Source organism: Serinus canaria, chromosome 7 (assembly GCF_022539315.1).
Source record: "Serinus canaria isolate serCan28SL12 chromosome 7, serCan2020, whole genome shotgun sequence".
NCBI classification, from domain to species: domain Eukaryota; kingdom Metazoa; phylum Chordata; class Aves; order Passeriformes; family Fringillidae; genus Serinus; species Serinus canaria.
In genome coordinates, this window is record NC_066321.1 from 23903056 (window position 1) to 23930920 (window position 27865).

Sequence of the window (27865 nt, forward strand, 5' to 3'; positions counted from 1 at the left end):
GCAGAGGGCTTCTGTTTGAGGATGGGAATATGCAGGCAGGAGTGGCAGGAAAAAGATGGGTTCACAAGGAGGATCACATTAATTTTTTGCTGTTTGTTTTTGTAGGTCTGTGCTATGGCAGCAGCCAAACTAAACACTCTCCTTCAGACCAAAGTAATTGAGAGCCAGCCTGAAGCATGCTACCTCCTGGGGAAGTTGGAAGGCATTTTGAGTAGGTCAATTGAAGAGAAGACAGAAACTTACTCATTTTTGATTCCCCTCGTTCGGACATTGGTATCCAAGGTTTATGAACTTCTCTTTATGAACCTGCACCTTCCTTCATTGCCTCCTACCAATGGCAGCCCATCTTTCTTTGAGGACTTTCAAGAATACTGCAGATCTGATGAGTGGCAAGTTTATATTGACAAATATGTAAGTAGTAAATTCTTTTTGTATCGTTTCCTCCCTCTTTTCAGCCATGAAAGCAGAGGAACCCATTCAGAAATCATATGGTACTTTTTATTTTGTTTTTATGGAACCAGATTATTCCAAATATGAAGCAATATGAAGAGAATTCATTCAGACATGATAATGAGCAAATGGCACTTTATTGGAAAGATTGTTATGAAGCATTTATGGTGAACATGCACAAGCGAGACCGGGAAAGAGGAGAAAGTAAGCTTAAATTTCAGGTAAGGTTTTCAGTGAGTGCAAGGTTCTCTTAATAGAGCTCTCTTGAGAGCTGCCTTCTAAAAGATGGAGAAAATTAATTTCAGGATGATCCAGTTCAAGTAATTGTAAACAGGTTAATTTAATTAAGATTTTATGAGCAGGGAAAAACTATATGCACTTGTAGGATATGCTTTCTAATTCTGCTCTGGCTATTAAGAGTCTTATGAGCAATCAAAGTTATTTCAGTGCAGTAGGCCTTCCTTTTCATCAGCAGGGTAGAAATATGCTCATCCATAAGCTGCATCCTTTTTGATTTGTGTTTTGAATTATTAAAACCTGATTTCCATTGTGAGCTGGTTTTTGTTTTTTTTTTTTTTTTTTTTTTAACCCTATTTTAATACAATTAAACCATTTGCAACAGTGAATGGTTCTTATTCAATGTGGAAAAATTGCTTCTAAACTGACCTTTCTATATAAGGTCAAGATTGAGTTTTTGCATTAGAGTTAACAGGTAATTACAGGCAGTACCATAGTGAAATTACATGTCTCTTTGCTTTTTTAATAACAAAATCTGTAGACCTATTTTATTCAAATAGCTAAAGGAAAAATACTACGAAAGCCACATTCAAGAATGCCAGAATTTAAGAAAAATCTTGCCTATTATAGTAGGGTTTCTACTACCGACTGCTTTTCTGGTGATGAAAAATTGCTTTAGTGTGGATTCAGCATTGATAATGCTTTCTTCACATCTTTAAATTAAAGTCTGGCACTATTTCTTCTAGGTCTAAGCTTTTAAAATTTCTCTCCTAAGTATCACCTTAAAATTTCAGAATGTTTTATCGCTAAACCTTTTCCGTTTCTTCTTGTTTTCTGAGAATTCTTGGAAAGCTGTTTTCCAAGGTCAGAGTTAACTCAGAGCTGGATCTATTTGCAATGGTCTTTCAGGAGCACTTTGTGGAGCCGTTCAGCAGGAAGGCTCGGCAGGAGAACCTGCGCTACAACAGCATGCTCAAACAGCTCAGCAGCCAGCACGCAGCCACGCTGAGGCAGTGGAGAGCAGCCCAGCTGTACTTGTTCTCTGAGCGTGGGCCTTGGGCTGAAAGGTGAGACTGGAGTTCCTAAACTGGGTGTGATTCTTAAAAGGAATTTGCTCGCTGTTTCATGTGGTTAAAACCAGGTCAGATTGACTGCAATAACCGTGCTTGAGGCGTACAGTCTTGAGTGACAGGACATGGGGAAATGGCCTCAAGTCATGCCAGGGAATGTTCTTATTAGAAAGTAATTTTGGGGTGATTGTGGTGATGGTAGTTTGTCAGTTGGACTTGATGCTCTTGAGCATCTCTTCCAACCTTGCTAATTCTGTAAAAATAAATACTGTTTACAAAATAAAGAATGATGGTCAGAGCTGCAATGTGAAAAGCAATAAACTGCATTTTAATCTTTTATTTTTTGCAATGTACAAGTGGATGACTGGTATTTTTCCAAATATGCGCTCTTTTGTAATCAGTTCATTCCTGTAGGTCTTTATTCAGATTATTTTTATGAATATTCTCGTTCTCCTAGGAAACAGCGTCCTGTTCACTGGAAACTTTCAAATGTGGAAAACTTCTCACGTATGAGACTAAAACTAGTGCAGAATTACAACTTCAACTCTCATCAGGATGCTAGTGACCTGAGAGATAATTTAGGTAAAGCTGTATTTGCTGAGATAATTTAGGTAAAGCTGTATTTGCTATCTCACTTGAGTTCTTACCAAAGAAAGATACCCACTTTCCTCTTTGTGTTTAATAAGCAGTATCTGCTTATATACTTAAATCTTGATTTTTCTTTATTTCGTCTTTAGTAAAATCTATATTATGAGAGTGGTTCTTTGACCTGAAACAGCATCTTCCTACTGAGTAGAATTCATTTGCCCTGGTTCATTGAAATGTGGGGTTTTGTTGAGCAATAAATAAAAGTCAACTCCTTTGTTTTAAAATAAGAAGTCATACAACTTTCTTGTATGGGATTATTTCCTCAAGAAAGAAGCCACGAGATCACAGTAAGCAGTGTTTGTTCAAAACCTATTAGAACTTGTGGCTAAAATATGTAGATAGGAAATGCTTTGTTTTAGAAGTGTGCCAAACAGCTGAGTTAGGTGTAACTGTTGAGTTCGGTGTATTGGATATCAAGGCTGAAGCAAGAAAACCCCACAAAACACTCTTGTAAACCCACATAACCAAAAAGCCAATGCAGTGCATTTCTACTAAATCTGCAGGTTTTAACAATGTCTGGGAAAACATTGCAAAGTATTTTATTGTAAGTGTCCACATCAGAATTCAAGTTAAATTTTTATTAAGTGTATGGGTTGTCATAATTTTCAGTGTAGCTCAAGGACTGTTTGTAGTGCTCTGCTTAACCACAAAAATATATAAGAAGCGTGATTGCTTTTTACTTGGTTAAAACCAAAATTCAGCTGTGGAAGACAAGCTTTGTGTGTTAGATTTCCATAAGTATTGTAGCAGAAAAAGTTATGAGCCATTATGTCTCTTTACGCTAGGTGTGCACCAGACACAGCCCTCCAGTGAGTCTCTGCTTCTGGAGGTGGTGAAGCAGGTGAAAGTGAGTGACTTGGAGGATGATGTTCTGGAACTACCAGAAGAAGACACAGCAGCCAGTTCCAATTTGTAAGTAGAACAGGATAAACAATTGTCATTTGTTTCTGTGCTAGAGATAAGGAGAGAGAAACATCTTTGGGAGTTGAACAGCATTCAAAGTGTGCTTGGCATTTAAGTGCTGGAGTGCCTTAAGAGCATTCCAGAGGGAAGACCTGCTGTGCTTCCTTCATGTCACTTGTGTGACTGCAACCAAAAAAAAGGGCAGGAGAGAGAGAGAGCAGAGAAAGGGGAGTTGAGGGAGGATAGCAAATGCTTTGCTTCAGTAATTGGACATGACATGTTGTGCATGCATCTATGGTTGTTCTGTTAAGTCCAGTAGAGAGTTGGCTCTCTGAGTGGTACTGATGCATTTAATAACCTTTAAAGTACAAAATGTTTGCTGTAGATTATAGCAAAATAACCCTGAAGATAACTTCAGTCACATGAACTGGAACTCAGCTCTGCTCTGAGCCAGAGAATTTAAGCACCTAAAAATTAAATAAGGAAGGGAAATGCAGCCTGATGTTTTTGTACTTCACATGAAGTCAAGTCCACTGTGCCTGAGACCAAAATATCAAGACTAAAGAGTGATGCTGTGAAATGATGTTTGTGGTCTAGTCTGAAACACCCAAGACTGCTGATGAAAGTGGCTTTATAGAATTGTTTATGTTGCAGTTTTAATGCTATTAAAATTTGGTTCTTTTCTGAACTGTACTCTGACCAAGGACCTAAGCAACAGTATAATCTACCTGTAATCCCTGTAACACTTAGTGGTGTTTTTTCAGGGATGAGAAAGATGATGAAAGTCAGAAAGAAAAGCTAATATTGTCTGAAGACTGTGAACTCATTACAGTAATTGATGTGATACCAGGCAGGCTGGAGGTCACTACCCAGCACATCTATTTCTTTGATGGCAGCATTGAGAAAGAGGAAGGTAAGCATGATCAATATCTCTTTATTTTCAGTGTAGTTCAGCATTCTGCTTTTAGTAGGCTGAGTTTATGTTTTGAAAACAAGTGTCAAAGTAATTGTAAAGAGACAAGTTGTTGGTCTGTGCTTAAAATTAATATTGCACTTGATGGTTAGTGGCTGACTGATCCCTTCAGAATCAAGAATCTGGAACTGTAGTTTCTGAGCTGGTAAATTGATTAACTATTCCTAGTATTTCTTAAAAATAACTTACTAAAAAACCTGCTGACTAAAAAAAAGTTACTGCATCTAATTTGCTTTGTAAATGGCTCCTCTCTGTTCTCTTTTTACAACAAATAATGTTGCACTTGTGCATTGATTAAAAGGTATGTAAGTATTAATCATCTATATTAATTTAGGGAACTTTAATAGAACATACACAGCTGGCTATGAAAACACTGAAGTGAAATGTTGGACAAATAATAGTAAAATTTCCCAAATCAGTATACCAAATTGTTCGGCCATTGGGAAATCTAAACATGAAAGTCTGTTTGAGCCTGTTTAAAAAAGCAAAAGGAGTTGGTTCATACTTCTTTGTCAACGGAATACATTTATAATATGTCTTTAGTCAGAAAGCAAAAGTGAATTCTACATTCCATCATGTATTTCTTGCTTCATTTCTTTCAGCACAACAATATCTGAAGTTAATATTTTCCTGGCAAAATGGTTAATCACGTCAGCTATAAGACTTTCCTTTTCTAGGAATAACTCTGAGGTGATTGGAGCTGATACTGCACTGTGTCTGTATGAAAAGGGTTTTTTTAATATATATTCCAACTCAGTAAACAGAGTGTTCCTCCTAGGGGTAGGTTTTGATTTCAAATGGCACCTTTCTCAAATTCGAGAGATCCATTTGCGTCGGTACAACCTGAGGAGGTCAGCTTTGGAGATCTTCCTTACAGATCAAACCAACTATTTCCTCAACTTCAATAAGGAGGTATGGGTTTCCTAAATGTCATGGATTTATGGAATAAACACAAGGTTAAGTGATTGAATTTGAGTCTGGTGCCTTTCTTAATACCGTAACACTAATAGCAAAAGGTTTGCTTTACATAGTCATTATGGAACACTACACTGCAGTCTGGCACCTAGAAACTGATTAATTGTGAAAAGATAGCAAAAAGGAGAATCTTGTTTTATCTTTCTCTCTCTGTTTTACAGAATGATTATTTAACTAAAATCACATCAGTAGTTATCTAAATGTTTTGAAGCCCATCTTTTTAAAGATTGAACAAATTAATTGCAAATCAAAGGAGACTTTATTTTTAACATTAGAAATCATTGATATTCAATGGGTAAAGAATAGTGAACTTTTTCCCCCTCTGGGTAATATCAGTGATCCTTTTTAGGAGGGACTAAATTTCAGAACTTAGGGTGGGTTAGATACTGGCAGGTCAGTGTACTAGTAGGTCAGCTCTTAGAAAATGTTGCGTGGTTTGCGTGATGAGAAGGATGTCACATCCATCCATGTCCAAACATTTTAAACAGCGAGAGATCAAAGAACTTGAAAGTGTAACTGTGTCCTAATTATTTAATATTTTAATTAGCAGACAAGTTGCTTAATTGTCAGCTTCACTCTCAAGAATGTTGTCTTATTGGTGCTGTTTTCTAACAGGTACGAAACAAAGTGTATAGTCGGATACTGTCACTGCGTTCTCCAAACATTTCTGGGACCAGATCCCCACAGGAACTTTTCAAAGCGTCAGGTTTGATGCAGGTAAAAGACCTCAGCTCAATGGTCTGAAGAATTCCTCTGCTTTTTGAAGGACTCTCCCAGTGTTTAGATGGCATCTGCCAATTTCTACCCTCAGCTTGGCCCCTGAACTTTCATGAGCATGTTTTTGGGATGGTTTGGTTTGTGTTTACAGTCAGGTAAATGGGTATAGTCAGCTCTGGTGGTGTGATTGACAGGCATTTTAACATGAACATAAAAAGTGGCAGATTGGCTTCTGGTTTTAGTCTGTGATATTGAGTGCTGTTTTGAAACTTCTTTCACTGGATGTGCAAATAATTTTCCCTGCTATCTTTTCATGATGGAGCTTTCAACAAAACTCACCTGAAGATTAAGTGGGAATTAGTAATATTGGTAAAAAATGAAAATGTCAAAATGTCCATATTACCATAAGCACAGATAAATTTTTAAATACAGTAAATGTATTTTTCACTTCCATCTCTTTATGCCAAAATTGTTTTCTATGAGGGAGGAAGCTTTACCAATAAGTTTAAAGTACTGGAAAGATTTTGATTGTTCTTTGTTTTCCTGACAATAAAAACTGAGTTTTATATTTACACAAAGAAAATATCATTTGTCATGACACATCTCCATCACTCGACAGACAAATACTAAGCCCTTCTGAGCAGCTCTGGCTGTTCTTTGGTTTAGAATATAATAATGGAGCAAATAAAGGTGCACAGACAACTTGATTTACAAATTGTTAACCTGTACTGTTAACCAATGGAAGAATAATTTAGAAATAAATCTTGATCTTAGCACTCAGATGGATTTTAAAGTTCTGTTCTCCCTTTTATCAGTACCTGCATACTTGCCTTCTTTTTGTTTCTCTTACTTCCTATTTTTCTTTTCCGTTCTAGCAAGGTTGCTAATTGTCTGCTGCTCTGTATTTGAAACAGTCCTGTCACCAACCAGGACCTGATTTCAATGAAATATAGATAGCACAATTACTGAATCAAAGGGAAAATAAATCTCTTCATCATGAGAAATTGAATCTGGACTTGCATACGATTTTTGTGGTCTTGTGCTTTTCACTTGCCAGTGTCATCCTCTGGCATATAGATACTGACAAGATGTGTAATTTGCAATAATTATATCTTTGATATAGTGAATTCCATTCTATTTTCTTTGTCTTTCAGAAATGGGTGAACAGAGAAATATCCAACTTTGACTACCTTATTCAGCTAAACACTATGGCAGGACGAACTTACAATGACCTTGCTCAATATCCTGTGGTAATGAAAAAGTTAATTTTTAAATTTTTGCCAAAGGTATGTGTTTCTTCTGGTTTGAAGGATGTATTATAATCTCTGTCTGATGTTTGACTTACTTTTTTTTGTTAGTTTCCCTGGATTTTACGAGATTACACCTCAGAAGAACTGGACCTGAATAATCCTGCAGTATTTAGGGACCTGTCCAAACCTATAGGTGTGGTAAATGAGAAGAATGCTAAGACTGTGAAAGAAAAGTATGTATTTGAACACTTGGTTATATTTCTTTGTCTTTTCTGAGCCTCCAGGCTAATAACACATTTAAGAAATAAATTTCTGACGGTGAAATTTTTGAAGCTGGTTTTATGACATAACAGATGCACTTGCAAATGTGGTTGGTTTGTTGTTCCTGCTGCATTCAGACTATATTGTATAGCACTCAGTTATATGGCAGTGAAAGGACAAAACATACTGTTGTAAATTTTCAGTTGTTTCTCAGCTGTGGAGATGAAAAACTGAAAGATTGTAGAAACAATTTAATGGCTTGAAAAGACATAATGTGTCCCATATCTTCTTCAAGATAAGGAATGTGAAATCATACTGCTGAGCTGAACTGCCTGTGTTAAGAGGTAGCATTGATCCTAAATCTGTGCTTCCTCTTTTTTTCATGCATAGATTATCATCTTCAAAATAAAATAGGTCTCAAGTGACTTTCAGCAAGTCCTCTGTAGGTACCAATGACAGGTACTTACACCCACACAGCAGTGTAGTGATTTCTCCCTTGTTTGCTAGTCTGGGAGTGAGTTTGCTATCATACCAGACTGCAGTCAGGTGTCTTCCAAAATCTTCTGAAAACTTGGAACATGGAGAATTTCCTTTGGATGATTAGGCTCTATCCTGACTGTAATGAAGTGGCTTCTCTAGAAGTATGTTTAACTAGAATTTCTCTTACCAGCATTGTGAGGCTGAGGAATGTATCAGCCAGATGGTGGCATGGTAGAGTGAGTTTGTCAGTAGAAAAGGAAATGGGCATGAGTGTGAAAAGATCTCTTCTGCATCCTGCACAGTCAAACACATTTCCTAAATCTTGCAGGAAACCATCACATGTCTGTTCACTAGTAAATACTCATTTTAGTGGTGAGGGGTGTGTTGGTCTCTTGTATGAAGTCATCAGTCTTGTCTGTCCTTTGTCTGCTTTCTGACAGCTGATAGCAAATGCCTAGGGAAGAGCATAACAGGCATGCAAAGGCTTCATCTGGTGTACATTGTTATCTTTCTGCAGTCTTTTTCTTAGGGACTTTCTAAGTAAAATTTGGAATCTTCATGTTTGATGGCACTCAATGTATTTTTCTCTCATTGATTGCTGTGGTAATTTCTTTTTAATTTTTCCCTGGATTAAGCATAATCCATGTGTAAATCAACCATAATGCTCAGTTGTATTGATAAAGATTCCTTTTTTCAGATATGAGAATTTTGAGGATCCTCTTGGGATGATTGACAAATTTCACTATGGGACACATTACTCAAATGCTGCTGGTGTCATGCATTACCTCATTCGGGTAGAGCCTTTCACAACCCTTCATATCCAGCTTCAGAGTGGCAGGTATGCAGGGCAGATAAGCAGCCCCCTTCTGCTTCTTCCTTGTCATTTACTGAGGGGATTGTCAAAGTCTAACCTGGATTTTCTGATCCACAGATTTGACTGTGCTGACAGACAGTTCCACTCTATTCCTGCTACCTGGCAGGCGCTCATGGACAACCCCAATGATGTCAAGGAACTTATCCCAGAGTTCTTCTACTTTCCAGAGTTCCTGGAGAATCAGAATGGTAAACTGACTGCTAAGAATATTCTCACAGGAAACTGTTCCTGTATTCTTCAGGAAAGAAATGTTACAGCCATTTGTGAATGCTGAGGAACACTTACTATTTAAACTTTATTGTGTGATTGTAGACATTAATCATGGTGCTGGCTTTAAAATGTTTAGTGAACAGTTGTGTTAAGCAGCAGCCTAAACATAGTTTAAAATTCAGGCTATGGGCTTAAGGATGGCTAAAAATAGTGTTGTTTACCCAATGGAGAGTGTCAGAGATGCTCACTGGGATGTTTGAAAAAGTTAGTTAATACTGATTAAATCCATAGCAAAAGTTAAGAGATTAATTATAATTATCATAATGCTGATTAAAAAGACAGTGTCCTGCATTCTGACATGAGACTCCTTTTAAATTCACATTTATTGTTTAGTGATTTGTTTCTCTATCTTTGCACAATTTGAAAATGGATTTGTATGTTTGTGCTGCTACAATCTACTAGAGTTCTAAATTAGAAAAACTGAGAACTCCCAAGTCCCACTTTCAAGTAATTTAGGTGTTTAGAGTTGTTTCAGTGATAGCTGGTGAGATTTCAGACTTCTTAAAAGCCTTGATTTTATAACCATTGAAACCTCTAAGTAACTCCTTTCTTTTGAATAACCTTATTGAAGTGTTTTGGACTCTTAATCCTGGAAAATTGTAATATACAGTCATGTTTACAAACAAGCAAATGCAGATATGTTTACAGATGGATGTGTAAAAGACAAATACTACTTCTATGGTTGGAACTTCAGCTTCAAAATAATTTAGGTGTTTTGGGTAATTGTTATCCATTATCATTTAAAATCTTAAACATGCAGAACAGAACTTAGCCTCCTATGTTATTGGTAGAGTTATTAGGGATTTACATTAATAGCTTTTCAATATCCTTCTCTTGCATTTAGAAAATAATGATTTTTAATTTTTATTGAGAAATCAAGGTGCTTGAAATATTTTGTAGCAACTCTAAAACTTTTCTGAATTATTCACCAGGTTTTAACTTAGGCCAGCTTCAAATGTCCAAAGAGGTGGTAAATGATGTTGTTCTGCCTAAGTGGGCCCACTCCCCTGAAGACTTTATTTATAAACACAGGAAGGCTCTGGTAAGATGTTGTTTGTATGTGTAACATAATCATCAAGGAAGTGCACCTGCAGATTGTTACTGTGGCTTAAATGTAAAACAAGCGGGATGGCATTCAAACTAGAGTTGTGGTTGCATTTGACATTACAAGTACCATTAGAACTTCCAGTTAAAAGCTCTGTGCATGTTGATAAAATGCTGAAAAGACCATTTAATTTAATCTCTTGGGCATTTTGAGCACTAATGATTTGCGCATTTGCTGTCCTAGGAGATAAAATGCAGAGGTAGGTGAGTTGGCCTCCTTTGCAATTTAAAGATGACTCTGTCTGGTGTTAGGGACCTAGCAGCTTACCTTCCCTTGCACAGGTACATTTCAAAAGTGCATACCTTTTGTGTCACTTTGATTTTCCCTCTTACCTGGCAGTTACTGCCCATAGCACAAAAGATTCTTATGCTTCTGCCCTGTATATTGCTAAATACCTAATTTGTGGATTCTCTTCATTTAGGAATTGAATCTTCTCCATAGAGAACAGTAAAAACTTTAAGAGGGAGCAGTATTTCTCTTATTCTTACAAGAGCATTTTTTTCCTTCTAGGAATCTGAGTATGTTTCTGCTCATCTTCATGAATGGATAGATTTGATTTTTGGCTACAAGCAGAGGGGACCAGCTGCAGTGGAGGCACTTAACGTGTTCTATTATTGTACTTATGAAGGTACAAAGCACATTCTCTTGTCATTGTCATCAGGCTTGTGAGTTTTCATTATTAGACAGTAGACACTTGGTTTGTGAGTGTACTATACAGTAGCATATGGTAAGGCAGCAGATTTGTAGATGAAATATGGCAGCAAACCTTGTAACGTGTCACCAAAAAAATGTGTAATTTTTTAAAAGGAGGGCTGTTACATTTTCTTTTGTTTTTTTTTCTAAGAGTTTCTGGGTTTTCTTGCCACTTATTTACTTGCTTAAAAGCATATGTGGGAAGAGGTTTCTTGTGGTTTAGAGTTCAGGCACATTGCTTGAAAGCAACTAATATTAGAGACAAATTTAATCTGTTAATTTCAAAGCTAACTTCTGGGTGGTTTTTGCATGCTAGTTGTTGCTTGCAATGAGGTAAATGAAATTCATTGGATAAGACAAAGGCCTACACTTCTTGCCTTGACAGATACACTTAAAATTCCACATGCAGAGTGGAGTTTTCAGATTGTATTTTAAATGGAGGCATTGTCTGGGGCTTTTCTGGGGTAAAGGGTCATAATGCTGCAAGTAAATTAAGTTGACCATATTGGTTCTTAATAAGTTGTTTGGATTGTGTTCTTTTTTTTCTTTTTTTCTTACTCTTCATCATTCTGATTGTGATCCAGGGGCTGTGGATTTGGATGCTTTAACCGATGAGAAAGAAAGGAAGGCTTTAGAAGGGATGATAAACAATTTTGGGCAAACTCCCTGTCAGCTGTTAAAGGTACTGCTTTTTTGTTCCCTCTCAACCAGACCTTTGTGGTTAAATACAACTGAATTACAAGGACTTCTGAAAAAAAAATGGTTTTTAAGGTAATGGTTTGTAATTTTAGCAACATTAAATCTTTGCCACATTACCAAAGAATCCATTTTCAAAATAAATTCATTTACTTCAAGAAGGAATATTAGGTATTTAAGACTGTTTTCCCATTAAGATTCTGAGTATCTCATGTGCACTGAACAAATTGATAAACCAGTCTAATTTGTTACTCCTTCAAATATTGCCTCCTAGGAGCCCCATCCACAAAGGCTGTCAGCAGAAGAGGTAGTACAAAGACTAACTAAAAGTGATACCTCTACTCTGAATCTCTTCCAACACCTCACTGAGCTGAAGTCATTCTTCATAGAGGTAGATGTGTTACTTGAAATTGTTTGAAGTATAACCTAAAATTTGATGTACTTGAAACAAAAGGTCACAACCTGGATGAAAATAAACTTGCTTCCTATTTAGAGAGAATATTTTACAATGCAGTGTGTATTAAATGAGTTCTGTCTTTTTAGTTGGCTTCACAGAGGTTGAATCCCATAATCTGCTGGCTGCTTGTGTGGGTGTTGTTTGACTATTAAATTAGTCACCACACCAAGAAAGCTGCAAGCCTCACTGGTGTGTGAGGAATCACTGAAGTTGGTAGTTAAACTCCCTGATTTGGGTCAGGGTTTCATCTGCAGTATTTGTGGTGAAGCTTACCTGCACAAACTGAATGAGTGTGTGCCAATGCCTTAGGGTGCTCTACAGGTCTGACACTGATTCCAGAGCTTTGCATCTTACTCTTTACAGGTTCTAGATTTATCCTTTAGCTTTTGGATATAACCAGATCAAACCCATGTCCTTTCTCTTAGGGAATTAGTGATGGAGTGCCCATTGTCAAAGCTGTTGTTCCCAAGAATCAGTCACGCTCCTTTATTTCTCAGGGAAGCCCAGAGATCTTGGTGAGTTGCATGTGTCAATACTGTTCTTAAACTGCAGATAGTCAAATGAGTGTATTTTTTTTAATGCAGCTTGTAGAGAAATGTTTCTTAACTGTTCCTCTTCAAATGTGTTCCTTTAACCTGAAGCAGCTGTCAGTTAAGTTAAATATTTATCTTCCAAGGAGAAGCCAGGCTGATTTGTTGAATGGCATTTAAGAGCTGATGAGATATGACTGTAAATTATAGTGAGGCATATTGTAAGTTGCTACTTGATCAACTTCCCTGCAACAACCAATTTGCTAATGCAATGCAGCCCAGATTTAAAATTACAGCATTGAGTTATTAATGGTGTCATTGTTTTCATTGCTTTCCAACCCATATGTTAAACTGTACCATATCTGGTGCATGCACATTCCAAAGGCCTGCACTGTTTCTAAAACGAACTCTTGCACTACCACACATTCTTGTACTATGGCAGATAGCAAATAATGAAAGGAGAACAGTGGTTTTATATCTACATCTGTATATATGGCCTAGACACTGGCCCCAGTGCAATAATACCTTTGTTTTGCAGGAAAGAATATTCCAATATTCCTATTTTGTATGTCCAAGTTATTGTCTTGGCTTATTTGTGGTACATTCATAGGTTATTTGTGCACATCTAAAATTCTCCTTGTGTTTTTCATAACTATCTAATCAAAGTAACCTTGAATATTTAAGTTCCTTTCTTACTTCCTCAGAAATGAAACTGTAGTACAATGTTTAACTTCTTGTGTCAATATGTTTACTATTAACAGTTAATATTCAGAGAAGAGAAGAAGCAGCAGCTTAAACTAAATGACTGATTTGTAATTGAATATTTGAGAGGGGTTGGGATTCTTAGTATTTGTCTCCTCCCATCCTTCCTACCCCAACTTCTCTGACCTATGTAAAATACGGACTATTCTAACATGGTTCTGTGTACCACATGTGGATTAACTTATCTGAGTGGGATTTTTTATTGATTTGTTTGTTTGGGGGGAGGTGCATGTGCTTTTTCCTTCGTGGTAGGTTTTCAAGAAGCCTCTGCTGGACCTTATGCAAGCTCCACTAGCATCAAGGCAAGCAGAAAGTAAACCTCTGGGTTTCATCAACTTTTTCATTAAACTTTTATAGGTAACAACAAGTCTGAACTGCGTTATTGGAACTCATGGTTGGCTGCCTTATGACAAAAATATTTCCAACTATTTTACATTCATCAAAGATACAACAGTGACAAATCCCAAGTAAGCAAATTTTGAGGAGGGGTACAGATGAATGTGTCTAAAGTAATGAAATACAATAATTGTTGAAAATCAGTGAAAATTCTGTTTTCATTGTCAGAATTTTCACCTAAGAATACATCTTCTGGTGTTGAGTAATATTACCTCTAATCTGTAATAGCATTCTAGTATAGTTATGTAAGTGGTATTTCAGGTTTCATTCTTAGAGCTACTTCTAATTTTTTCTTTTAATCATAAAAACTCATTGTGGAATCTGAGACAGTCTTCATATGTTCTTATGCTGGAGTAATACATAGGCATATGAGGCATATTTGGATTTTTTGCTTTTAGAAAATTCCTTTTTTGTCTTCAATGTTACAACGCTTAGTAGGGACATGAGTTATCCAATTGTGTAAAAGGCTGGAAAAAATCTAAGATGAAATCTTGCTTCCAGTCACTGGTGGCAGTGAGAGTTTTGCCATGGGTGTAGCCTGTTCTGTAGATGGAATTCATTACTGATGTTTAAAGACAGAGGAAGTGCAAAATAGGTGGATGTGAACCAAGGTTACTGCTGTTAACTGCTGTCGTTTGCCTGCAGAACACAGCGCAGCATGAGTGGTCCTTTTGCCCCAGGGCTGGAGATCACCTCCAAGCTGTTTGCAGTGTCCCATGACGCAAAGCTGCTCTTCAGTGGCGGACACTGGGACAACAGCATCCGAGTGACATCCCTTACCAAAGGCAAACTGATGGGACAGCACATCAGGCACATGGGTCAGTCACTCTGTCTTGGGAAATGGAAAGGGTCATGTGTGTTATTTGGTGTTACCAGAATATAGCCACGTGCCCTGGGCACCCAAGCGCAGCAGCTCTAAAGGAATGGCAGCATAAGAACAGAATGCTTGAATTCTGATTATTCATAAATACTTGAGCATGGCTTTTCAGTCATTGGACTGGTGCTTTGATGTAGTTTCAAAATAAGGCTTGCCTGCTATTTTTAGGTAGCAAAGCTGAATGTTTTAAGTGGGTACATTTGGCTGTATGATGATTTCATTGTTTACTAGTGTCACCAGCCCTTATCACAGTAGAGTATTTCATGCTGACTGCAAATCAGGATAGTGTGACAAATTGTATCCACATTGTCAGTCTGAGGGAAAATAGTCTTAATTACCCATGTGACAACTTTGTCTTCTTTTATTTATCTAGATATTGTGACCTGCTTGGCAGTAGACCACTGTGGAATTCATTTAATTTCAGGCTCCAGAGATACTACCTGTATGATATGGCAAATTGTTCACCAGGTGGGTTATTTAGGCTTACTCAGAAGCAGTTTCTTGATGTATTTTTTTCCTCTGTTTTGCTATTATGTTTTATTGATTTCTTTTCAGGTTTGTAGGGAAGATGGTGCACTAAAATCAAGTAGCTTAGTAATTTCACTCCTGTTGTCTTCTCTGAAGTACTGTGCATATTATTTACTGTATAGCTGAAGTGCACTATTTTAGAGGTTCTCTTAAAGATTTCATAGATTATTTTCAGGGCAAATAAGAATTTTATATTTCTAAGCAGCTCTTCACTCCTAGTAGTTGCATTTTAGCACTGCCTTTTCTCTGTGGTGGGTATTGATAACTACAGCAAAGGCAGCACTGTCTATTACCTGCATTTGCACTGGCGTTTGGGAATTCTTTAATACTGATCTCATGCTTTCACACAGTAAAAGTAGTTGTGTGATCCACGTGTGTACTTACATTCAATCATGATTTCCATCATTATGCATTTAAATGCTGATTTCTGATTGCTGCATTTAAGATATACAAGTAGGATTAATTGCTGGGGGAAGCTGTCATGTTTCGGACAGTAGATTTCATCAAGTCACCTTGTGCTTATCGTGGAACTAAAGTCAACACATTAAAGCAGTAGAGTGATGAATAATTGCATGTGCTTTTGTGAGACCTGTCTTTATAATGGGAGTATTTATAATTCTGTAAAGAAGTACTTTGTAGTGACAGTGCATGGTCAAAAAAAGTAAGACCTTAGTGCTCATAGGAGTAGCTTTTTGTCTCAAGTGGGGATAAATGTGGAGATTTTTTTAATTTATCTTTTCACGGTGAGTTAACTCACACTTTGGAAAATATCTTTATTTAGAAGTGCTTTTTCTGAAGATTTTTAATGTATTTTTATTAATAGATATATAAATGCTATTTTATGCGTAGTAAATGTTTCTTGTGAGACTTATTTTGGTCTTTACAAAGTGGCAGCAATGGACTGTGTACTGGCATTTCCATTCTACTTGCCTTCTCTGCAGTGACACCTGTATTTTGATACTTGTTCTGCATTCCTGCATGCTTCAGGCTTTTAGGGCCTGATTGGCAAACAAATCTTTATCACAGAAATCAAGAACAAGTGTGTTGATGGGATGTGTGAACAACTCCTATTAGGCCTGCTCACTGTTGTCCTTGCACTCTTGGACACCTGCAGGGGTAAGAAGGAGTCAGCAAAGTAACCTTGTCTCTCACACCCACACAATAACTACATGTTCATTCATTCCTGGGATTTCAGTAACTGAGGTGTTGAGACAGAGGGTAATACATTGCTTCTGGAGTGGTGAGTTATGCCTTTGACCTCTGTCAAATATACACCTCACACAACTGGTACTGAAGATACCAGAAGTTCATTTTTTGTTTGTCCTTCAGCTGCAAGAGAATGTGTCATTGCACTTTTTGTTACTCTCAGGGAGGAGTGCCTGTAGGCCTGGCACCTAAGCCATTACAGATCCTTTATGGGCACACAGATGAAGTTTCAAGTGTTGGCATCAGCACTGAACTGGACATGGCAGTGTCAGGATCCAGGGTAAGCACCTTCCTACTTGTCTTTTTTTTGCCTCTTCTCAACCAAACTCAAACCATATAAGGTGCTTGAAGTTGATTAAGAATAATAGTCAAAAAGTCACTATTTCACAATCTTTTTCTTAAGCCTTCCTTATCAAGAAGTTATTTGCCATCCCCTTTGCTTCTGCTTAAATCAGACTGTCTCAAACCGCTGTGCAGAGCACAGGCCTCGCCTATTATGTGGTGTTATTCTGCACAGATGAGCTTTAGTATGTGTGGACTTTCTTGGAGATTTTAAGCTTCTCTTAGCAACAGTGTTCTGATCGTTTCTTCCTTGCTGTGTTAACCCTGAAGGTTCTGTGCCACTTGCTCATGTTATGCCTTACTGTACTGCACAGGCAGGCTGCTGAACTCTGTCTTTGTACTCCTTCTAATTCCTTCTTATAAATGTGACCTGTGAAATGGCTGATTTGCTGCCTATTCTCCCTCTTGCCCTACTTGCATTTGGTTTTTTTCATTTGCCTATAGTACATGGTCTTGAGGGGAAGGCTTCTTTGTGCACAGTTCCTAATGCTCGGGAGTCCTTATCTCCCACTAAGGACTGAAATGCATTCAGAGTATTCCCTGTGTCCTGTGTGTGTAAATACTGAGTGTTGTGGTATCTCTGCTGCTGAATATCCCCTGCCCTCGATGTGGTTGCTGCAGGATGGCACTGTCATTGTCCGCACTATTCGGAAGGGGCAGTACGTGAGGACTCTGCGACCCCCTTGTGAGAGTTCTCTCCTGCTGACTGTTCCCAATCTGGCTGTGTCCTGGGAAGGCCATATAGTTGTCCACACCAGCGTGGAAGGAAAGACTACTCTCAAGGTACTTAAGTTTGTGGAAAACCTCTGTTTCTGTCACTGAAGATTTTAATCATAAGTGTATCTAACTTCATCTCATTTCCCATAGTAATGAGGCTTTTTGAGTGTGCAGTGTCAGTTTCTGTATTTTTTAAATTTTGCTGGCCAGTTCAAGTGAAATTTGGTTAAAGGTAAGTGACAGGCATATTGTGCTCCTGTGAGTTTCATGAAAATCTCCAAACTCCTGCAAGATGCTCAAGCATACATTAATGTGTCTTCCTGGGAGAGCCACTTTGGACTGGAAAACCAAGGGAAGCAAGTTCACTGTGCACAGGAGCAGAGGCTTATAAGGAGAGCAGCAAGTTCTGGGTGCAAGATGCTTGGTGTCCACAGAGTTTCTTAGTTTGGGATTGGAGATGCAGCTGTAAAGTTGTGTCTGTTGAGCTGTGTAGTTGCTTTAATAATGGTAGAGGTGTTGTGATTTCTTTAAACATGGGAGATTTCTTGGAAAACAAATCTCTGATGTAAGCATACTAACTACATTAGGAAGAGGGAGAGAGAAGAGATTCAAGGTGATGCCAGGCTGGAAGAACTCTAAGGTGGTTTTGTTATTTGCATCTGTAATCCAGCAAGAAATCATTGGCTTGTCTAGAAAATGCTTCTGGATCTAGCTCTGTGGAAATATGCTTGTTTCCTTCTGCTTTTGGATTTGGGAGGGCAGGGGAGTAAGGGGGGTGGTAGCAAGGCTGAAGATAAGTGCTATCTTGCTTTCTCCTTTCTTGAAAAAAGTATTATAAAATAGGGACCTATCTGTTAAATCCATCAATGTTTCCAGGAAACTTAGAATTGATTGAATGGACTACATTACATCAAGAGGTACCTTCAAAAACTTCCATACAGCACCTTACCTCCACACACATTGAGTGTAGAGTCACTACTCTTGCATTGTTCAACAGGGAGACTGTTGTCAGCATTATCATTTGTTGGTATTTGCCAAATTGGTGCCTTTTAATGAGCAAAAGATACAGGTACAAGACTTTTCATCCTCTCAGTCCTCTGTGACATAATTATTTTAATCTCTTCAGGATAAGAATGCACTACATCTCTATTCTGTCAATGGGAAATATCTGGGATCTGAGACTCTGAAGGAGGAGGTGTCTGATCTGTGTGTAACTGGAGAATATATCGTCATGGGCAGCTTGCAGGGATTTCTTTCCATACGGGATCTCTACAGGTAATGTCCCAGCATTTTTACTGAGATACAAATGTGGAGGCTTATAGAGCAATGGCTGTGTAATAAACTTTGCTTGGTGCTATAGGTGATAGCTGTTGCTTTTTCTGTGTTCCCCCCAAGAAATTGTTTTGGTGCAACTAGGATGTGGAGAAAAATAAAAGGAGAGGTTGTAACGGATCTCTTTCTTGCCAAACATTTATCCCAATTAAACACCTAGAACTGACAGGAGGAGCTGTCAGTTTGCAAACTGCTGATTAGTCACAGGGAGCTCAGCAATTGCAGGATCAAGCCTCACATAGTTCTGCACCAAGTTTTAAGCTCCACTTACTGCTTAGCTCTGTAGAGCTCCATTGCTCCTCAGAATGGGAGGGACGTTTGTCACTTAGGCAGCTGTGGCACTAATGTTGCTGTTTTTCAATGAAAATGTCTTAGCTTACTGACTTAACCTATCCACATCTGTTCTTGTTATTGAAGCTCTATTTTGGGATAAAATTAGATTCTTAGGATACAGTTAGATAATTGAAACTGCAAATTTTATCCTTGAGAAACTGTGTTTTATAGTGCATCCCATGGATAGCAATTTCACTTGCATGTGATTTTTTGCAGTATGTGCAAGCACATATATGATGTACTTTTTCTCTCTGTGGTTTTTGTTCCCTTCAGCCTGAGTCTGAGCATCTCTCCCTTAGCCATGAGGCTGCCAATCCATTGCATTTCTGTCACCAAAGAGTACAGCCACATCCTTGTTGGCTTGGAGGACGGCAAGTTGATTATCGTTGGTGTTGGCAAGCCGGCAGAGGTAAAACCCACCATCAAGAACTTTTTCTACCGAACAGTGGGAAGTTCACTTATTTCTGCTTTCCAGTTGAGCAAGAGGTCTCCTCTGTGGCAGGGTAAATTTAAGAGCAAGTTTCAGTTTTCAGTGGGAAACAAATAACTTTTGAGACTGCTCTACTGAAAGTTCTGGTTAAGAATCAGATGTGTATAGGGATCGCAGATGGGAAGCTCAGCTGGACTAACTTCCAGACTTTATCACTCACATCTGAATAAGCAAAGTCATAATAGCTAACTTTTCTGAATGGGATAGTGTTGTCAGCCTCTTCTTGATGAAATAATTTTCCAGAAGAAAATTGGAAATGAAAGAGAGCATGCTACTTTCTTTTTTTTTTTTTTTTTATGGTTTCTATCAGATATCTTTTAATATGCATTGACTGACATTGGGGAAAAAGGTATTTCTTCTTTCTGTTGAGAGTCTCTAATGGTAATGCACAGGGAATCACTTCTGTAGGTTCCCAGTATGCTTGTGCTCCATATGGTGAATAGAAACTTGTTGGTCCTGCATATGCAATATCAATTACAGAGCATCCATCTCTCAAATAGATATGCCCAATTTTTCTTGTGCAAAACCATAGTTTTTGCTTTAATTACTTCTTTTAATGACTTTCAAAGTACTTGAGTTAACTTAAAACTGCTTATTATCTTTATAACTCAATCTCTGTTGTGCTGCTATGTATTTATTTGAAAATGTGATTATCACTTTTGCATGATCTTTAGTACATGCTGGAAAAGTGTGTATCAATTCTATTTTATATTTGAAATGTGAAAACAGAGCAACTTTATTTGTCAGTATTTTTAAATTTTATTGCTAAGATATATATAGTTTAATATTGGAAAAATATTCACACAATGAGAGCCTGATTTTGCTTGCACTGGATGTGGAGGGAAGATTTCCACTGACTTTCAGTTTTCTATTGTAGAATTGAAAAAGAGCTGATTATTATGTGGTTAAACATATGGTTGTAACAGCAGTTTTAAAGCCACTGTCATTTCTAAGCTTCCTATTCCATAGAAAAGATCTTTTGTAGGCTGAAATTTGTGTGTATCATTAGACTGAAGGCTTTTGTTTTCTTATTTTCATTTTTAATCACATCTATTTTTCTAACTATGCAGAAAGTGTTGTTTCAAAGACTGGATTCCTTTTATGGTTATAGAGGCTTTCCAGTGACTTTTTTCCCAGGATTTTCTGTTTACAGTTCAGATGATATGCAAGCTTAATATCTGTGTAAATAGATATTTTTTTTTTAACACAGACCTATAAGTAACAACATTATGTCCCAGATTTTCTAGTTTTCTATAATAGCATCAATCAATATATTTGAAAAGTGTGTGTATGTGTGGTGTTCATTTGTTGAATGACTTATTTTGGAAGGAATGTGTTAATTCCTGGAAACTTTATCTGTATGCAGAAGGCAGTGTTGTAGTTCTTGCTTTGAGTGGTGATATTGATCCTTAGGACAGAGGATTGGATCCTTAGCACAGACTTGCTTTAATGTGCAAAAAAGTGAAATGCTGCTTGCTTTTAAGATTGGCCCTTAGTGTTTCTGCACTGACAGTGTCTAATATGGAGTATAATAAATGCTTTTGTATTTTTAACAATTACTTAGCTGGTTTGGATGTTGCTGAAATCAGGGCAATTATCACTTGTTAGTGTTAATCCTGGTCAGTGCTGGACTGATACAGCTCAGAACATTTGTAGTGGCAACTGTGAGGAACTGTTCTCTGACTTGTAAAGGCATGGATCCTATTTATTGAACTGCAAGGATTTTCAGAACCTAATCAGCTGCCAGGCAGATCACTATTGGCCAATCATCAGCCTTGTGCTTGAGTAATGAGAATGAAGTAAGGGTAATGAAGAGTTTTTTACCAACTGTTGTCAGATTGTACACCTACCAGATGCTGGATTTAATATGGCCTCTGGTTGCTTGTTATCAGTCTTATCCTATGGAATACTCACTATGAATTACTTCTGCTTTAAACATTCCTCTGAGCACTTCATCCTGGGTCTTTGAAAGACTGTATAAATTTGATACCAGGAGATTAACCTTTCTCTTTTTCCTTTATTCTGCTATCACTGTCCTGCATCTTGGCTATTTTTTTTCCCACTTCTAGCAATTTCTGTTTGAAATCTCTAAAATAAAATGTCCTTTCTTCTCATTTAGTTCATTTCTGCTTGGCATTCACCTCTTCTTTTCTCTTCCTATCAAAATAGCAATCTAAACACTCTTTCTAAGCCATTTGAAGTAGGTTAAGCATATAAGTACACATTAGTGGATAATATCCCTTTAACTGTTCAGATTCAGAGAAGACTGTGGTTAGTGTTTTGTGTCTTGTTTTATGTCAGTCCCAAGAATAATCCCTAAGTGTAACTTTTAGTTTATTTTCAAATAATTTTTGTTGGTATATTTTATTTATGCAGTACATTGTAGTGTCTGCATTTCACCAGATTCAGTGTCTGAATTCTTTTTTAATTTATCCACCTTATCCCTTCCCCCTCCTTTTGTTTCTCTGAATTACTTTTAAACAGATGCGCTCAGGTCAGCTTTCCCGAAAGCTGTGGGGATCAAGCAAACGGCTCAGCCAGATTTCATCAGGAGAGACTGAATATAACACTCAAGATTCCAAATGATTGCTGCTTCTACATTCTCTCACGGATTCCAGAAAAATGTTTAATCTTTTGGTCACTTTAGATGTATAAATGTGTAATTAGGGCTTTGAATCTGAAGCCCTTTGATTCTTGTTGATGAAGAACTTACAGTAGAGGTATAGTAGTAAGCATATGTACTCATGCAAGATAGCCTGCTTGCATATTTGTCCTTAACTGTGTTGACTTGTTCACAGCAAAATCCCTCTCTCAACAGCTGCTAAAACTGTGTGTTGGGAGGGCTAAAAAAACCCTGAACCATCCCCCCAGAAGTGTTCAAACCCCCAGATTACTAATTGAATTTATGATAAGTAGCATTTGATTTAAAGCTGAGTAGGGCCAGATGCTCCTTGATAACAAACAAGATATTTGGCTTTGCTTTGACAGCACTGTTATTTCCCAGTAAATTAAAACTCTGGTAGTTGGAATGGTTGGATTCAGAATTAAATAGATGATGGTTACGACCTTCTCAATACATTTGTTAGCCTAATGAACTTTATTACAGTTAGTTTGTGTAAATGGCTATTGCTCTCTTCTTTTGTGTAGTTCCAATTTTAGGATGTTCTGCAAGGAACATCTGTGTTGCACTACTTTTTCAGAAACTGTTTTAAGTACAGGCACGAATAACTTCAAAGGAGTTGGAGGTGGTGAAGGAGCTGAAGGAGGTAGGAAATATTGCTGCTGAAAATTATTTATATTGTTAAGTAAACTTAAGACATATACCAAGAAATCCCATCATATATTTAACATCTTGCAGAAATACCCAGGAAGACCTATTATCTATATTGGTCAAATATCAATCTGCTTCATTAGGAAGGCAACTTCTGCAAACAAAAGATATATTTCCACAGCAGAATCCTTATGCAACATTGCAGCACAATTCAATTAAAAATAGCACCTGTTTTTTGGCTTGGTATTCACCAAACCAGTTTGTAGCCATATTATTTTTTTCTGTAAAAATAAACAGGGAAAACCAGATGATATATCCATTTTCAAAATACATTTAAGACCTGGTAAAAGAAAATATCAGATCCTTATGTGTGCTCTATCAAATTGCTTACTATGTTTTGAAGAAGCCATTACTCTTTTTTTGGTTTTTTTTGGTTTAGCAATACATGATGATAGAAGGGTGTGCATTTTCCTATCAATCTGATATTTTTCTGATGTTACTGATTGAAATGATAAACTCTATACTGATAGAAAAGCTGGGTGCTGGGGGAAAATACGAATTTCCAGATGAGCGTGCGAAGGTGTGCGTATGTGTATATATGTGTGTGTATGTATATATGTATATTCATGTATGTTTTAAAAGAAGAAAATCCCATGTATTAAAAGAAGAAAATCCCACAGATACAAGGCAGGTGTGAGAGATTGTTAGGTAGTATGATCCCTTTTGGGTCCCCCTTTCTTCCCTCTCTACCATCGCTTTTCTTGTTATTTTTTATTTATTTATTGACATGAATGTGTGTTGTATCTCTCATAAGTGTTATCAGATATTCCCTGTGGCTGGGGAGTTGTTGAACTACCTGAGGAACACAATGTATAATCTCATTTCATTCACTTTAAGCACAATATTTATTGACTTTATAGAAATAATATCTCCTGACCCTGCTAAAGGATAATCTTTACAAGTTGTGTTAGTCTCATTCAAACTGATTTCTCCTCCTTGCTTTCTTTACTGGAAAAAAAAAAATCCCTCCTGATGGCTGATTGGTGTACTTTGTAAAGAAAGCTGTGTTGCATTTTCTTAACTTTTGTAAATGAAATAATAAATCAGATTAGTGAACAAGTGGGTCTATGCATAGTTGCAATATTCTGCCTAATCACTGTGACAGACTGGATTGTCTGGAAAGTTATAAGAAAATAATTCTTATTTTCCTGAGTCTCTTGCCAAGAGAAGATTAAGCTTCCAAAAGTAGAGTGGTGTGGGTTTTTTCATACTCCATGTATGTAAAAAAATGTAAATTAACCCACATCCTGTATTTTCAAATAAGCTATAGAGAAGTGAAAAATACTATTTTTAATCAATTACCTATCCAGTAAGAATAGTAAGGATACTGTGGAAGTATTAAGTTTGTTCATGAGAATGTGAAGCATGTTTGTCCATTATGATTTCATGAAGAAGGGATTTCAGGGGAGCTTTTGTAGATTAGTTGTATTTCAGCTCAGAATGTGAGTTCTTTCTGTGTTATGGGAGGTTGGAAACACTCAGTTGGGGCATTAAATTGATGGGTTTTATAGGTATGCATTAATGCTGTGTTTAAATGCATAGACAAGGCTAAGTGTTTATTTGGAGGGAAGGGGGCAGGCAATTATTGTGTGTTAGGTTATGAGAATGAAGTGTAAAAAGGGAGATGGGTCTTATGTAGTGTTTGGTGGGAGCACAGTTTTCTTCTTGTCAATTGCACAGAGGGGTTTGTATAAGCATTTTAAAACATCCTATTGTGGGTTAGGTACGTTTATCCAACAGCTGACTTAACATTTTTCAATATTAAAGAATAATGAATGCAGTGTGTCAGCTTAAGTAAAATATAATGTTGCATTAATTGAAATAATTTATGATTAATACCTTTGACATTTGAATACCATAATTTCAGTGCATCACAAGCACTGGGTGATCATCACAAATACCTGGGACAGGTGTAAATGTGGACAGTTCTTGGGCTCTCAAAGTCAAGGCTGGTCTGTGCTCAGTACAAAATAGCAGCAGCAGAATGAGGAAGGGGGCAGGTGAGCTCTGAGCTGCTGCTTTATGCCACAGGTAGAATGGCAACATCCATGGCCTTTGGATCTGAGATCTGGTCCTTGGGGGTGGGAGGTGTACACCATCACAGCCTGGCATCCTTGCCAGAGGCCATCTGGAAAGATCTCCATAGCTGTGAAAGTCTGCACTTTGCCTAAAACCAGCTTTAAATAAAAGATGAGTCGTAAGCGTGAGCATTAGCTGGTATGTTGTTTCTTTTAGGTTTAATTTATTTGCATAAAAAGCAGAAAATAATGTTTAAAAATAGAAAATAATTCTTCTGATCATCTGTTTAGTCAGTTGAATTGCAGCCTGTTATGCAGTGCACTGTGAATTGGTGAACTGACTTTCATAATTCTTTGATTTCCTCAAGTCAGTAAAGCTTAGGATCCCATTTTTTTTTTCAGGTACTGTTGGTCGAATAAGATTCTCCTTTAGTTTTGTTCAAAGGTTTGTTTAAGTGTAAAAAGTAAAGTTTTGAGATTATAGTATTCCAGTGAGGAATTTAGAACAAACAAGTCTTAAGTGACATTTATTTCATAGCACTACATTTGTCAAGATCTTCTTTGTCATATCTTCATTTGTTTAATTTTTAGAACAACTCTAATAATATTTATCAAAATTTAACATATGCTTACCTTTGAAGATGAGTAAGTAGGAGTGTAAATATATATATCTAAAAGAAACTGAAAACTGACCTACTTTTCATACCTGTATATAAATGAGTTTAAGTAGTTAGCAGAATTAACTTCTTTGTAGCACAGTTTTGAACTTGCATACCAAAGGATATTTAGAAGACATGTCTCCTTTATTTCAAGCAAGCTGTTTGTTACATTTCTCTAAATCAATTTACTTATAATTCTTGATAATATTTTTAGTTGTCTTTGTAGCTCTGGTTGAGAATCCCATCGAGTCTTTGCTGGGTTTGAACTATACAAGCATACAGAAAGTAAAATGCTCTTCAAGTTAGCATCTGACTGAGGCAGATTTTTCTGTAACCAGTGTAAATATCCATTACTACATAACCAGTGTAATTATCCATTTCCTGGGTATCTAGAAACCACATCTTCTATCATCCATGTACCTTACCAGCAAAACATCATAATCCCAGTCCTGAAGTAACTGCATTTGTCCTGATGGTTAAGACACATTGTGGAAATTAGATTTTCTTGGAAAAATAATTGTTTGATATTAAAAAGAATAAAAAAATAAAAAAAAACCCAAAACAATCCCCAACCCACCACAACTTCCCCTCCAAAAAACCTCAAACTCACCCACATCCATATTACAATTGTTTTGCTAATCTGTAACATCGATATAAACAAGCTTTTTCCCCATCTGGCATGCCTTGGATCATGCATATTATCACAAAACAGATTTATCAGTCTTCACAGACTTTAAATGGCCAAGTCAATTGGCTGTCTTACAAGGATCCCCAAAGTTGTATTTCTTTGTATTGAAAATTGTGTTTCTTTGTCCTTTAAATGAGTGTAAAGAACTAAGTTTCTGCACTGGAAAAATTCACACTGCAGGAATGAGAAATTTATTTTTGTAATGCACAGATTTGGTAACTCCTGCTTTAGGCAATGGGAGCTGTATACCTCACTTCCCTAAACCATGTCTTCCTCCTCCCTGTTTCCTTTGCAAACCTTTCCCAATCTTAATGAACAAAATAATTAGAAAAGATAAGTAAAGGAACCAAATGCTGCATAAAGCTTTTACTGTGTATGTGTAATTAGTTGAAAATGTGTATCTATATACAGATTATAGAGTGGTAGGGAGCTTTAGAGCTAGAAGGGGTGTAGAGATGTCGACCTCCTTCTTCTGCCATATTGAGTCTCTGTAGACACATGCTCTGTATTGTCACCTGAAACATTCCTGTCTTCCACTGCCAAAGGCACCTTGCCGTCTATGTTAAATGCTCAGCCGAGGTGCTGTGAATATTCTTTTTCCCTTTCAAAGAATTTTAAAAAGCGTGCACATAAAATGCATACCCTAAAGCAAGCCTAGGGCCTGATCCAAAAAATACTGTTATGTGAAAGCACTACATAGGCTTGTATTTATTTGAATGGAAATTCAGCCATGTGCTTCAGTGCTTTCTAGGTCGTTTTATGCTTTCTGGCTTAAAAGCTGTGTTGGTTTTGGCTGCAAACATGACACTTGTTGGTAGTCTCCTTTTGGGGAGAGTAAGTTTCCATGGTATCATGCATGTGGGTTCATTGTATGCTAATGTTAGAGTCAACTGAAGTGTTTGGAAGATGTCCTTCCCTTCATTCCAAGGAGCCAATCTTCTTATTACTAAATTGCCCTTGTAAGCACATACTTTTGAGGGAAGCAGGTTTTCTAAAAAGCTACTGCATTAAAAAAAATATATTTAAAATTTGATAAAATGCTATTGTTCCCTTCAGTGTTATGGGTATCAGATGCCTGAATGTAAAAATGCCTGAGTGGCACCATAGCATGCTCTGCGTTTTGGTTGAGTGCCATTCGCCTAATGGGTCTTGAACACCCCATAGGTGAGGAACTGCTTGCAGTGTTTAGTCAAGGGTAGCTTTTGGTCAGTTTTAACTCACCTTTTTTGCTGTGCATCTGTGGAAGAAGACTGGAGTGTCTTTACCTATGTGGCCCAAATAAAATAGGTATTTCACTTGTTTTCAATAGAGTTCCTTCATTTTGTGTTCTTCCTAGTTTTGTCCAGTGGACTTGAGAAATTTGGCAGGTATTTCCAGAGTTCAGGTCTATACTTATACTCAGCACAGACATAATTTCATCACACATCTTCTGTCCCAGAAGCATGATTGTCAGTATAGATTATGGTTTAAAGCTGCTAAGGTGTTTTGAGATTGGAATATAAAACATCCAGCCATATATATCATAGATCTAACTGAACTTGGAGGCCACTTGTTTATTTAGCTTCCTGTCTAGTCAGTATTTTCCTCTCAAGGGAGA

The 27865-nt window shown here is 37.2% G+C and overlaps 1 protein-coding gene across 6 annotated transcripts in view; it reads left to right on the forward strand.

The window, feature by feature from the left end:
* Positions 1-27574, forward strand: part of NBEAL1 (neurobeachin like 1) — a 74700-nt gene extending 47126 nt beyond the window's left edge. For 4 of the 6 annotated variants that reach the window (XM_018911598.3, XM_050976724.1, XM_018911599.3 and 1 more), the window contains 25 exons: positions 106-411; positions 522-671; positions 1597-1754; positions 2215-2339; positions 3191-3317; positions 4073-4221; positions 5060-5193; positions 5872-5973; positions 7128-7223; positions 7332-7456; positions 8662-8802; positions 8896-9026; positions 10041-10150; positions 10724-10841; positions 11491-11588; positions 11877-11993; positions 12485-12574; positions 13709-13818; positions 14393-14565; positions 14998-15092; positions 16522-16638; positions 17322-17483; positions 18544-18692; positions 19356-19491; positions 22057-27574. In XM_018911598.3, the coding sequence (XP_018767143.3) occupies positions 106-411; positions 522-671; positions 1597-1754; positions 2215-2339; positions 3191-3317; positions 4073-4221; positions 5060-5193; positions 5872-5973; positions 7128-7223; positions 7332-7456; positions 8662-8802; positions 8896-9026; positions 10041-10150; positions 10724-10841; positions 11491-11588; positions 11877-11993; positions 12485-12574; positions 13709-13818; positions 14393-14565; positions 14998-15092; positions 16522-16638; positions 17322-17483; positions 18544-18692; positions 19356-19491; positions 22057-22158 (3321 nt within the window). In that variant the 3' untranslated portion in view covers positions 22159-27574. Of the gene's footprint in view, positions 1-105; positions 412-521; positions 672-1596; positions 1755-2214; positions 2340-3190; positions 3318-4072; positions 4222-5059; positions 5194-5871; positions 5974-7127; positions 7224-7331; positions 7457-8661; positions 8803-8895; positions 9027-10040; positions 10151-10723; positions 10842-11490; positions 11589-11876; positions 11994-12484; positions 12575-13708; positions 13819-14392; positions 14566-14997; positions 15093-16481; positions 16639-17321; positions 17484-18543; positions 18693-19355; positions 19492-22056 lie in introns of those variants that run through there. The other 2 variants (XM_050976726.1, XR_007777953.1) reach the window with 2 other exon arrangements.
* Positions 27575-27865: the final 291 nt, after the last annotated feature.